We start from the raw sequence: 13,678 nt of genomic DNA on the forward strand, positions 1-13,678 counted from the left end.
AAGGCTTTTTAAGTTAGAACAGGTTCCACAAAGCTTTAAATTTTGGTCTGAGTGGGTTTCTGAACTGTCATTGCTGGTTATTACTAGTAGGCACAGAAATTCCCATTTTAATTAGAAACTTTATTTTGAAATACATTGTACAGTTTACATGTGAAGTGCTTTCAATATAAGATATTTAATAACATTACGCTGAGCAAAATGGCTGACCAATTTCCTCAAAGCTGTTCCAGTTATGGGCTTTTTTCATTAAAACTATCGTACAGAACTAAGATGCAACTTAGGCATTTGTATTCAGAAGCTAATTACTATGTTTACCTTAGGGAGAAAGTATATACTTAACTGTTCCAATTAACTGTATTCAATAATGATGTTAAGCATTTGGCATAAGAGTGAAAGAAACCCAAACCCTAATTAAACTTGTATTGACCAAAGATTTTTTTAAAAAAACTTCATGATCAAACTACTTTGTTAATAAGGCACAGTCAGACAAGTATTTACAAAGACTGGCTACCAATTCAGCTTTACCTGCACAGCCTTCTTGCTGGTCTGTCAACAGTAATCTGAAAGCTGTTTTCCCTGTCTGCTGCTGAGACTTTCCAAGAACAAGGCAGAGCAGTAAGGCAACTAAAAGAACAGGCATGCACAGGAATTTGGCATTTGGGATGGAATTTGAACATCTGCAAAGTAGTTCATTTTATAAATGGAGCATTCACCTGCTATTATTAAAATGGTGGCCAACTCTGGTAAGGTATAAATAGAAGTGATGCAAGCAGAGGGTATTTTAATAGGAATATCAAGATGTCTGGTATGCTTTCAGCTAAGACTTTGAACGCAGCAATTCTCACAAGTTTCAGAGATAATCTAAATTGAATTCTGAAATTCCCCTCTGCCACTTAGAAAAGCTGAATGTACCAGGAGGTTTCTTGATAGCAGGTGAAATATCAAGGAATAAAATCTCCATTTAGATAATGAGCCAATACTGCAGCCTACTTTGCATGTCTTACTAGAACAAAAGGAAGTCTTTGGGAATGACAACAAATAATTAGATCATTGTTTTGGCTGCAAGAAAGTTCAAGAGCTTTTAACATGGGATGTTTAAAAAACATGAAACAATTCTACCCATGGTCAAAGAATAAAAAATAAAAATGGAAAAAAAAAAAAGCCTTACCTTCCCCTTCCAAATAATTTTTGATGAATAATTGCTTGAGATTAGCATTGTATGGCTTCTGTGGCCTATGAATCCCAGACAGATACTCTAAGAATGATCATTTTCAAGTTACTGCTTGTTTTCAATTATTAGTAACTTCAAACAAAAATACTTTGTCTATTTCACTTGAATAATCAAACTGAGCATAAAAATCATTAAAAGTGTACTGCTGATACAAATTTGTATCACATCCAAAAAGATACTACTTAATAGATTAATTGTGAAAGAAAAAAGATTAGACTATACAAAAAGTTTTCCAAATTCTTTTGCACAGCTGAAGTCATAGTGCAGGTTTAAGATAAAAAAAAAATTTGTAAATGATGTAGTCAACAAATGTTGAATACAAAATACACTCTAAAGTATTTTACAGAATGGCTGAATTATCAAGCATAAGAACTGAAGATAAAGAATGTTAATGACAAGCAGCCACATACAGAACACAAAGCAATAAGTTTAAATCAGACTATTTTGGTTTGTGTAGCCCTTTATTAGCAACTAAAATAGAAGATATCTGTTGTACATCACGGGTAGTAACTGACTATACTGGAGTTTTATTATATTCTAATACAGAATCATTTATAAATGCGTTGTTTTCCTTTTTTATCTTTTATTAAAAAGCTTCCACCCCCTTTTTCCCCCCTTTTTCCGCTTACAACTTGCAAAACTATTCTGAAAGCTGAGTATATGTGCACAGGTCTGCAAAGAGTGCAAATTTAGGATATGGTAATAAATGCTTTACATGTTGTATTTTTAAGGACAGTCTACCACCACACCTTCATAGCCATTATCTTTTCCAAAGAAAAAAACACTCTCACAAAAAGCTCTGATACCAATCTTCCTTCCATTGTCCTAAACAAGAAAGCATTTTTAAATGAGTTGAAACTAAGGAAGGACTACACCTACTAGAAAAGAACAGAGTTCTATTAGTTTGAGGTTTCAGTATACCCAAAGACCAGGGACTGTATCTTTGTAAGGGCTAGGCTGGGACCCCGTATACAGAGTGTGTGCAGGTGCCATCCCTGAGCATTCAGCAGTTCAGTGGACCATCAGTGCTCCAGCTGCGTAACTCACTGAGCTGTCTTGCCAGTTTCGACACTGGCTTGACTGAGCGTAATTCAAAAATGAAAAGCTCATATTCATTCCATTCTTCTGGAGCTCATTGATAGCCTGAGGAGAGAAAAAGAGCTGTTTAAAAAAGGGTACCAGTGAAATTACATTTCCAAGGTCTCCAAGGTCCTAGCACCATCTCTCATAAGCTCATTATACAAGCACCTCCCAGTAAACAGAGGACCTAGCCCATTTCTGTGCTGTTTCATCCACTGATGCTTCCCCCATTGCACTGTGTACATCCATGCAGTTCTCTAAAGCAACACTGACCCTTTCATGATACCTCCTTTAGAAACAATGCTTTCAGTTCCATGGGGAATTTATACAGAGACACAGATGCAACAGAAAAAAAACCTAACACTACTAACACTTTTCAGATTCTGTTTCTTCCATTAAGGAAAAAGAAGATAAAAGGATAATTTATTAAAGGGTGACAATTGGCAAAAGTGATGAACAGAATTTAGCTGTGATTCACAGCAAAACTAATAATTATCTGAGGGGAAGAGTGGGATATATTTGCAGAGTTGTCATAGTACTGAACTTCGCTACATGCATCCCAGTATTGATATTGCTCATACAAACTTTCATGGACTCCACTTTAAAAGGTTCCTCTCTATGTTCTCCATTCAGACTACATTCCCACTGAATTAAGTATTCCCTTTTAAAAAAGTTAACATGTTTTCTGTTTCAGATTTGAATGACAGTAAAAATACAGTGAGATTCACCCAAGCAATACGGCAAATCTGCAGCACTCCACCAGGGCTGTAAAGCAGCTGTGACCAAATTTAGACAACTAAGTTAAGCCAGGTTTATGTCTGCACCGCATCACCAAAGCGGAATACAGTAAGCAGAAAGTAATCTGAATTTTAATTGCTGTTAATTTATGAGTTAATGGTACTCTGCACTAATACCTACAGAGGCCATCTCTCATGATATTCGCAAAACACAAAAACACTGCCAGACATCACAAGGCACTCACAATAGCTAGCTAATAACAATATAGAGAAAATAAATACATATTCATAAGTACTGATTCAAAAGAGTAAGTACATACTTCTTCTGAGAGATGGATTTATTTTTTCATTTATTTAGGGTCAAGAGAAAGTGAATGATTGCATTTCATTGAAATTCAAAAGGAATGTGGTATCTCATCTCCCTTAGGGAACTGAAAATCCTCAGCCCTTTCAAGAGCTTACATTTGTCTATATGCAAGACATGAAAATCAGGGACCAAATTGAGAACACTTAAAAAAATTAATTCAAAGCTTGACATTTTAGAACTAAGGAATACTGCAGCAATATTGATTTATGAATGCAAGCATTTTTCCAGAAGTTACATTCTTCAAAAAATCAAGTTACTTACATTTAATAGCACTCCAATAGGATGCCTTCCACATATTGTATTATGGTATTTCTTCAAGTAATTGCTAAAAGATACAGGATCTAGCTGCTCTATAATGCTCATACCCTGAAAAAGAATTGATAGCAATAATTATATTACACATTCACAAGCAGGTGTTTATACATCATCTATTTGTTACAACAGAGCAGGAGGAAAAACCTCTACTTTGTACCAAGGATATCAGGGGAATCTCAGCATGTGAGCTCTAGCTTGTAGTCATCTTGTTGCCATTCCTCGCCAAACTAAAAGTGCAGGAGCTCTTCCAAAGCTGTCAATAATCCACAGATCTATGAAGTTATCTTTGCAAATACCGGTGAAGTTCGTGTTAAAAAAGCTCCTCCTGCAGACTAGTAGATCTTCACCATCCAAGACTGCCCTGCTTCCGTAAGATTTGGTACAGCTACAACCAAACAAATTTACTGAAAGGGCAAAGCAGGAAAAAGTTGTGCCTCCATCTGCTCTCCCTGGTAACAAAGTTCAGGGCCAAGAACTTGCCTGGAACTTCTGGATGCCCAAAAACCCGAGATAAAACCAACACTGTACACATGCAATTCATGTGCATAACAAGTGTTATTTACCCTGGACACATCAGGCATGCAAGGCAGTTGATCTGGGCAGTTGCTCAGAGCATAAAAATCAGATCCAGACACTGTTTAAAGCACTATCAAGCTGGTGCACAACAAAAATGTAAGAACCAGGAGATGGTGCTTCCACTTAACATTAAACAGTCGCATGAATCCTTCCTTCCATTGAGAGCAAGACCCATGATCCCATGGAGTCATGCTAAGAATACCCGCACATGTGTGGAAAACAAAACCTTCCACATACACAAGAAGTTGCATTCTTAAAAGCAGAAAGAATCCTACAACTCCAGATACAGCCTACTCTTACCCCATCCCATAAAGCAGATCAAACACCATGAAAGTAATTTAAAACGAGTCTAAATCAATTATTGTCTCAGTTTCATCATGGGTTTGTTCTTTTGCCTGTTTTAGACTCCATCCTCTTCTTTTTGTCCTTTCTCTGAAAATTATTCACCAGGGGAATGAGCTCCAAACATTCGCTAACTCAATAAAATACATAGTTAGGCTGCTTCTGTTAGTCAAACAGTAAGTTCTTCCTTAGGAGACTAGAAAAAAACATATACTTTGCATGGAAATAACTGGAGGCTGATACCAGAAAAGGAGATAATTTCTTCTGGATTTTTACATCTGTCCCAGCTCTTTCCCCTACTTTTGGGTGGTAAAAGGAGAAGCCACAATGCAGGAAGCAGTCAGTCTGAAGTCTCCACCTCAAGAGTGAAATCTCCAGAACACTCTGCAAGGGCATTGGCTGATCTGGCAGATACCAGCTAATCATTCAGGCTGGATCACAGCTTACAATGGAGGAGCAGAAGATTCCCAGGAGAGCTGGGAGAACTATAAAACAGCAACAATAATCACTACCCTTGTGCACTTTTAAATAGAAACAGACATAGGATGAATTAATAAAGCAATATTTTATATGGAAAAAAAATCCCCAAACTAAGCTGGCCAATTGGTTGTAAGAGCTCAGTTCTCAGTGGAGTCACAGAGAGGGTGTTTAAACCCCTGGCCAGTAACTACAGCTGTTAATCACTCTAGATCTACAGAGCCTAAATGAGTGCCAAAAATAATAGTAGCTATTCTCTAACTAGCAGGGATTACATAGATACCATTACATTTCCAAAGTTTCCAAAGCACATCTTTCAACCATCCACTTACTTGCAGAATGTACATGTCAATACACAGTGAAAGAAAGCAGAACTAAACTTGACTACATACTCAAGTGAAACTAAACACACATAAGGCACTTACTGAGATACTGAACAGTTCATGAGGATGTATTTTATCTGTAAAACCCTTTCATGACCTTTTAAAAAATGAAAATGGCTGCTCAGTTGAGGGACTAGTTTAACAGTTTTAAGTCACTGGAACATACTGGGCAGAAGCATTTGAGCCTTTGTCTCAAACGAATGGACATGGATTTATGAGAATGCCTAGTAAGCTTCTTTCAATGCACAGTCCAGCACTGCAAAACATTTACAGCTACACAGTTCATCCCAGAAAATGCTAACAGAGTTCCATACATCAGAGACTGGAGAAAATCTATAGGGAATTGGTACGAACAGATGTTCTATAAGCATTAGGTTGGACTGAATTTTTCAGTCTTTTGGATTTAAAAATGGTTGTGGCAGAGGAGCAAAGACTATCAAGCTTGTTTCTCAGTCTAAAACGGTGTTGAAGAACAGAGGAAACATTTTTGCCAAGTTGTGTTTCATAAAAAGCAAAGGTATGAAGGTAGTAATTTTCAGTATTAGAAACAACTCAGCCAGGGATGGCTTAGAATAGAGTTAAAACACATAACAAAATCCACATGATAGAAGTTGTAAGCACAGTTCCACCGTTTACCACATGGTAATTATGGCATCACATAGAAATTTTACCTCAGTTACCCAGGTACTGCTAATAGCATCTACAATACCCTAGCACAGTATACTTAAAATTATTTCAAAATTACATTTTTAAATCCCATCCCTTAATAGGATCAAGTATCTACAAGCCTACAAAAAATAATAACACTTTAAAAATAATAACCCCACACACATATCCCGAAACAAACAAACAAAAACTCCCTCCAACAACCAAAGGCTCATTTTATACTACATGGCAATAATGCTTTGGCTGGTCATGTTAAACTTTGTTATCAGTTATTTCAGCTGTTTCTTCACACTTAAAGATCTAAACTAATAGCACTCTAATGGGAGTAGAAAAACTTCATCTTAGTACAATCCAGCCCAACTATCTTTGTGCATGTCACTCACATTACACAACAAATAACCACCAGGAAAATTGCTGTCTGAGCACAAAAGAGAACAGGGACTTTGGCACCCAGGCAGAGACTCATGATCTTACATTATGCCCAGCCTAAGAAGCCTTCCCATGCTGGAGCAGTGTGGAAGGTCCTGGCACACTGCAGCAGTACTGCAGAAGCCACTAGAATTCAGCAGGTACCTGAGAAGCCATCAGTGCTGAGCATTTTTCCTGGACAAGTACTGGCTATTCCCACACAGCACTCCTCAGTGCCTGCACTTTCCCTCATCAGCATTCAGGGTAACACAATCTTCCCGTTGACTCAAGTAAGGTGCAAAGTATCCCGTACCAAACATATGCTCATATAAAATGAGCAATGTGGCAGGGAAGATTGAAGTGAGCAGCTTGCATTTCCTGGTTAGCCAATCAGAAACTATTAGTCTTCAACAATGTCTTACAAAATACTTTCCTCACTTTTATGTAAAAGATAGTGTGTTTCAGATTATGATATACAAACTATTGCACATCAGCTGCTCAGTTATAACTCTTCATTAGAGGATTCTCCCCTTAGGTCCCCTTTCTAACCACAAGGCTATTTCCTCCTTTTGCCATTACATCACAAAGTGTGCTGTGGTGACAGTGGCCAGATCAACAATTACCATGGAGAAACTGATGTCTGCCCAGCAATATTTACTACTCTGTATTTGTTTTGTGCTGGAGTCTAATTACTCTAAACTTCAATGCCTATAGTGTTCAGCAGTTTTTATGCACTAGATGAGAAAATGCATCTATATGTAAGATCCAGTCCAATTAAGGAAGAGGCCATTATCCTCTCACAAAGGTGTTTCTAAGGAAAATTGATTTCATCTTGTCCCAGAATACTCTCCTGCTTACAATCTGCTCAGTTGACCGCTTTCCTAGTTAGGGACAATAAAATTAAGCCAGTTTTAGAACAGTTTTGTCTCTATCTTAATGCTATTTTGTCTGTGCAGAGGCCTACTGGTTCAACAGTACAAGTTTGTTTACCACAACAAATCACATGAAAAAAATCCAATACTTATCTAAGGAAACAAGAAGTAGCCAAGTGGGACATAAAATTGAACAAACTTCCAAAAACTGGAAAACTGTGACCGGGGATCTTTGTGATATTGCTAACAAGACACCTTTGAAAATCACCCAAAGCAAAACCTCCTCCATATAGCGTCTGAATATGGAGTCATGTGTCCAGGTACAGCATGGTACAAACAAGCAAAAAATAACCACAGTATGCTGCTATACAGCATGTTAAGTTTTCCAGTTAAATTTAATACTGAAAAAGTATTTTCATAGTTATTAAACAGTAGATATGATTTTCCATGTTACAAAAAACGTCACTTCCATTTAGCTGAATAACTACCAAAAGGAAGAGTTGGTGGAGCAATGCATTGCCTAAAAGTAATTAAATGCCAAAGTCCAGTCTTTCTTCAAGCTTTGAGCCAGAAATTAACAAGAGGAAACTAATGTTCGCTAATGCATCATAATCTGCTCTCCTGCAAAAACACTCAAAGCTGCTAATTCTGGGATTCTGTAGAAAAACACTTTTCTTTATAGAGAAGCCTCTCAACTGACTACAAGAATTAGTACAAATGGGATAAATAGAATGAAGGCAAATTATTTACTCTTATTATTTGCATTCCAGTGATGAATAGCAGAAAAACAAAGGTTAATATGTATACTCTAAGTAAAAAAGTCTAGAGATCTCTCCAGTAGATAGGATTTATTCCTTCAAGACAAGGAAAAAATTCACATGCCATGAATAAGAACAGCTCTCTCTTCTAACAGATTCTACAGAAGTTACATAAACAATGCAAACACTTTTAAAACAAACTTTAAGGTTACATATTTCCAGAGGAATTACTTCTGTTCTGTGCCTTAAGTATAGTCTTGAACATGAAGTTGTTGGGGTTTTTTTTTTTATTATTTTAAAAAGAAATGCTTGGCTCCTGTGACTGCAAAGAAAATGCAACAGCATTGGCAATTGGACCTTTATGTATTTAGCATTCCTTTCAGCCTGGGGCCAAACCCAAAATGAAATATGGTCTACCGCTTTTTCCCCACCACCTACTATTGAGTAAGGGGCAGGGGGAAGGCTACTCCCAAGGAAACGGTGGCTTTCATTTTCCTGACCAGTGCAATGCCTCTCCTCCTCCAAAGGGATGTAGCTGAAACCTTTGCACAATCACAATGCTGTTTCAATATGCAAGTATCACAGCTATCAAGCTGGAACTACCACAATTCTCCATGCATATTTTTTTTGTTTTTCAAAAACATAAGAGGGTATGTGGACAGAAATAATGGTACATTAGGGCATTTTAGGTAGGTGAACATGCATTTATTCTCATTAATTATGCTTACTAGTTTATAACCACAATACAATTGTGCACAGTCAGTAAAAGGGAGGATACTAGCTAAAACCAACAGCTGAATTCTTACTGTGGTAAACAAAGGAAAATGATACATTCAATAAAATAGCTGATCTGTAATATTTTGTTAGAGGAATTTCTCAAGTATTCAAAGAAATGGAATGTACAGGAGAAATTTGTTAGTTAGTTCCACCAAATCTGAAAACTTACCATTTTATCTAGGTGCTCAATGGATCTATAAATTTCTCCTTGGGATTCATCATAGTAACTGTAACGGAACCTCTGACCTTGAAACAAAAATCATGTATAAAATAAAAAAGGGAAAAATTGTAGCTAAAACACTCCCTAATACTTACTAAATATCTGAAAGTATAATACTTGTAAAGTAGTAATCTTCATTTATTCTATACTTTTTAGCTCCATTGAGGAAATTCTAGGGCAATCATGGAGTAGCAGCCCAGAAGTAAAGTCAAAAAAATACATGATGGGTGGCTATATTCCTAAAGAGAAATCTACTGTGTAAAACTGACACAGAAGTATCACTCACTAATTGCCTCTTATTGCCTTAGAATCTAATTCTGTAAATTAAGAAGTAAAGCAACATTTCATTTCGCTATCCCTCTTGACAAAGTCAGCCATGGAGTCAGGCTACTTCTGCTTGCACAACACCACCCACAGTAAATGAAGCTTAAAATAAAAAAAAATCATGATAATTCAATGAGCAGTTCCAGATGGGTCATTAGCCACAATAGGACCAGGTCATTCTTAAATACACTTCCACCTACTCCACAATTCAAGGATGAGTGAAACATGCACTTAGTTAAGTTGACCAAAGATGACAATGGAAAAAAGGAAGAAGGTCTGTTGTGTCACATATCTTTCTGAAGCAGTCCCTTTTCCAGCTACTATCACACTTAAAAGAAAAATTAAGTGATAAAGCAGGACAGAAGTCAAGGCTTCTGGAGTCTTTATATCTCTGCCACCAAGATGAACTGGGGTAGCACTGGTGAATTGACATAAATAATCTGTCTGCTATCATACCCAGCAGTAAAATATGCAAAACTTATTTCTGTCAGAGGAATGTGGCCATGCCCAGTGACTTTTTAGCTAATTAGTTTTGAAAGTTGTTTTGAGGTACTTAAAAGTAAAAACAGCAAGCAACTTCAGACAATTATTTCACTGCAACAGTAAAGAGATGTATATAAATCCACACACCTTCACCATTTATTTCCTCCACTACATTGAAAACACATTACCACATTAATATTTTTCACCCATTATTCCAGATTTTAAAGACTTTTAAAATTTTATGACGGCATGTAAGTTGCAAAAATAAATTTACCAGAAGTTAAAATGCTCAATGTTTAATAAAATACATTATTTGAGAATAGCTACAAAATATTCAATATAGTCTTATGATGAGATATGAAACTTACCCCAATGGCAAAAGTCAGAAGAAACCACAAAGAGATTACTAGGATCAGCTAGGTATTTACTGAAGAGTTTTCCAAATTCCTGCTCTTTTGACTCACTCAGTGCTCCGACCAACACAGGAATAATAGTAAACTCATCCTTATGGCTTATAAGCAAAAGAAAAAAGGTTGTAATTCAAGTAACACGTGAAGATTTTTCAGGGCTTGCTAACTGAAACTGCAGAATGGTTTAAAAGGTTGCTAGTGATTTGAGGATAGTAATTTGGTAAGATCACACTAGGATGTTGCTTTAGAACCTCAAAATACTTCAATTTCAGGAAACACCACCCCCCCCCCCCCCCAAAAAAAAATATTTCTCTCTGCTGCAAAGTAAAAGTTCCAGGCAAACAAAAAGAAAAGACACAGTGAAATCAGCAATGAAGTAAGAATTGAATTTTCCCTGTATAGTTGCTGCATGTAGGGTAATTCTCCCAAGTATATGAAACGTACATGAAAATGCTCAACACAGTACCCAGGTATATACTGATACTCTAGGGAAAATTCAAAACACAATGGAAATTATTAAAAAAAAAAAATCCACAAACGGGGGGGATGGGGCACATGTTAGGGAAGAAACCCCAACACAGACTGACAATTTTTATTTAAAGTGAACATCTGAAACAGCAGCTATAAACACACCCCTGATTTCAAAATCAGTATTAAGGCTCCAAACAAACTTAAAATCCCACAGAAAACTGTCTGAACTTCTTTCAGAGATGCCTTGAAAAGTGGGGAAAAAAAATCAGCTATTGAATAAATTTCATGAAAACATATCTAATATTAACTCTATTAAGTCAACCTGTTTCTAAGAGGTGTTATAACTTCATCATTTAGGTGCTTGCTCTGCTCATTATTTCAATTAGACCAACTTATCCTAGCCTCTGACCCTCTCCTTACCAAAATTTTTATTGGGAGATGGGGCAATATGAGCACTATATACACCATAGGGTCTTCCATGCTATAAAATGTATTGTTTTTTTCCTATTGCACCTCACAGCAGCTCAAACATTTAATGCACATACAGTTTGTTTTTGTAGAAGTAATTAGCCCTAGTACCTTTCCATGGCTTTAGCAGTATAAGGCAAATGCATTTCAATACTGTGTTCATCTTCGTCTGTCTGTAGGGACATGCGTTCAAACATTCCAGTCTTCCATAATTCTCCATAAACTGAAATGAATTAAAGATCAACTTTTACTACTTTTTTTTTTTTTTTTTGCTTATTTTTGAAAACTACTTCAAATGCAAAAAGCAAGCTACAGTGTACCTTTATCAGAACATACCCACTATAAAAAATTATTTGCCTCCAAGGGCTATCATCATAAATGACTTGTTTCTAAATAAATTCAGAACTAAAATTATGTTCAAGTCATTAAAATATAAACATAATTGATTCAGTTTACAAAATGTGCTAATTCAGTGACCTTATTAGTATATTGAAAAAGATTTTCAGTTATGATACAAAATTTAATTACACAAATAAAACACATTTGAAAATGTACATGCATTTGCCCAATGAATTTTTATTTTCATAAACTGCCCATTATATGTTTAAAAAAATAAAAATTCATCAGATGAGCCATTTCTCAATTTGTTACTATTTCACTGAATTTGTTATTAACTGATTCATGAAATCTAGAGACAGCTACAATTGATTAAGTAATCCACATTTGTAAGTTATCTTTTCTACTCTCAAACATACTTGAGTGTAGTCATCTCCACATTTTGAAAATTCTCCACTGGATGAAGAATTTGATACAGGGCTGTGCCTCCTTCTCAACTCCATAAAGGAGTTCGACAGAAAGCAAAACATTTCTTACCTAAGGAAATTACTGCAGGCACTACATAGAAAGCCTGAATTAGCTTGCTTAATTGCAGTTACAATGAAACAGATCTGCACTAATTGGCCCTTCTGAAAAAATACTATATCACTTAGGTATAGCTCAAAATACATAAAAGCCAAAATAACAAATTTATCTTCATTGCACTTAGTTCAAAAGACTGGCATTTCATGGACTAACAGTTTCTAAGTTTGCAAGTTAAAAAGTCACATGCAATCCAAATAAAAGCTATTTTTTGTTTCTCTGTTATTCCCCTATCAGAAATCATACTCAAACCAACTAAAGAACCTTTCTTTCCAGCCAGAACACTTCACAGGAGAATGGAGAAGATGTTTAGTGAGTTATTATTTGGTGTAACACTTTTTTAGATTTAAAACCCTGAAGCACAAACTCAAAATTGATAAGCAAAAATTTAGAATTCTTGCCAGAAGGGAGACACTATGGTTATAACGTGACCAAGTCTGAAACAGCCAGGATCATTCAGAAGTTAGTTTTAGTTGCACTCACACCAGATTTGCACTTGTATGGCACTCACAGCAAGGAAGTGCCCGAGAAGAAGAAAATCCTCAGCACTGCAGTACCACAGTCAATACCCAAGACTCAGTGAAGTGCAAGCTTTATAATGCACTTACTCTTTTGGTCAATTCGAAGATCATACAGAGGTGTTCTGTAAATGTCCACACTGGAAAGTGCACATCGGGAGAGGGGCACGTGATGGGAAGGCCCAAGAATGAAAATTTTTCGGCTACAACAATTAACACAGAAAGCCACAATTTAGACAACTGCAATTGAATAGCAACTCAGCTTGGAGTAACAAGTTTAACAAAACCATACAAAGTGATACTTTCTCATGGCTACAATAGTTTTACTCTATAACCAGTAAGATTACAGATCAATCCATGGCCCAACCTTGCTTGGTATCTCAGGAATTATCATGAGATCAGATCAATAATGCTCTGGCCTTAAATCACTTAAGCAGGCTATATATCAGAGGGCACTCATCAGCTAGAAATTTGTCTGACTTCACTCATTTGGAGGCTGAATGATGCATTACAGCTGCTTAGAACAGATTTTTGAATTCTCTCCTTGAATCAACACAACCTTCAGCTACTCACAACCTTCAGTAAATACAGGATCAAATAACAATTATGGGTTCATCATCCATTCAGAGTTTTTCATTTATTTACTTGATTAGCCTTACTTAGGTTTCACTAAATTAAATTTTAAGTCCTTCTCAAATGCTAGGTTTATGTTGTTATATGTTACGGTTTTTTTCCTGTTGCATCAACAACAGAGACTTGGACCTGCACGTTCATAACTTTAGCTGATACTGCAACCTTTTACATGTCATCATGACATCATTATTTCATCAAGTCCTCAGTTGCTGGCTCTTGATTAGATGTTAAGGGTCTCCTGCCA

The 13,678-nt window shown here is 36.3% G+C and overlaps 1 protein-coding gene across 1 annotated transcript in view; it reads right to left on the minus strand.

Annotated features, from left to right (window-relative positions):
- Nucleotides 1-1,185: 1,185 nt before the first annotated feature.
- The window catches only part of MEMO1 (mediator of cell motility 1), a 28,145-nt gene continuing 15,652 nt past the window's right edge, over nt 1,186-13,678 (minus strand). The window contains exons 4-9 of the mRNA XM_066178549.1: nt 12,892-13,004; nt 11,477-11,588; nt 10,385-10,527; nt 9,159-9,235; nt 3,677-3,781; nt 1,186-2,374 (exon numbers count right to left, since the gene is read on the minus strand). Of these exons, the coding sequence (XP_066034646.1) occupies nt 2,243-2,374; nt 3,677-3,781; nt 9,159-9,235; nt 10,385-10,527; nt 11,477-11,588; nt 12,892-13,004 (682 nt within the window). The 3' untranslated portion in view covers nt 1,186-2,242. The remainder of the gene's footprint in view (nt 2,375-3,676; nt 3,782-9,158; nt 9,236-10,384; nt 10,528-11,476; nt 11,589-12,891; nt 13,005-13,678) is intronic.

Source organism: Chamaea fasciata, unplaced genomic scaffold, assembly GCF_029207755.1.
Source record: "Chamaea fasciata isolate MVZ Bird 193981 ecotype frontalis unplaced genomic scaffold, bChaFas1.0.hap1 SCAF_3, whole genome shotgun sequence".
Classification (NCBI taxonomy): domain Eukaryota; kingdom Metazoa; phylum Chordata; class Aves; order Passeriformes; family Sylviidae; genus Chamaea; species Chamaea fasciata.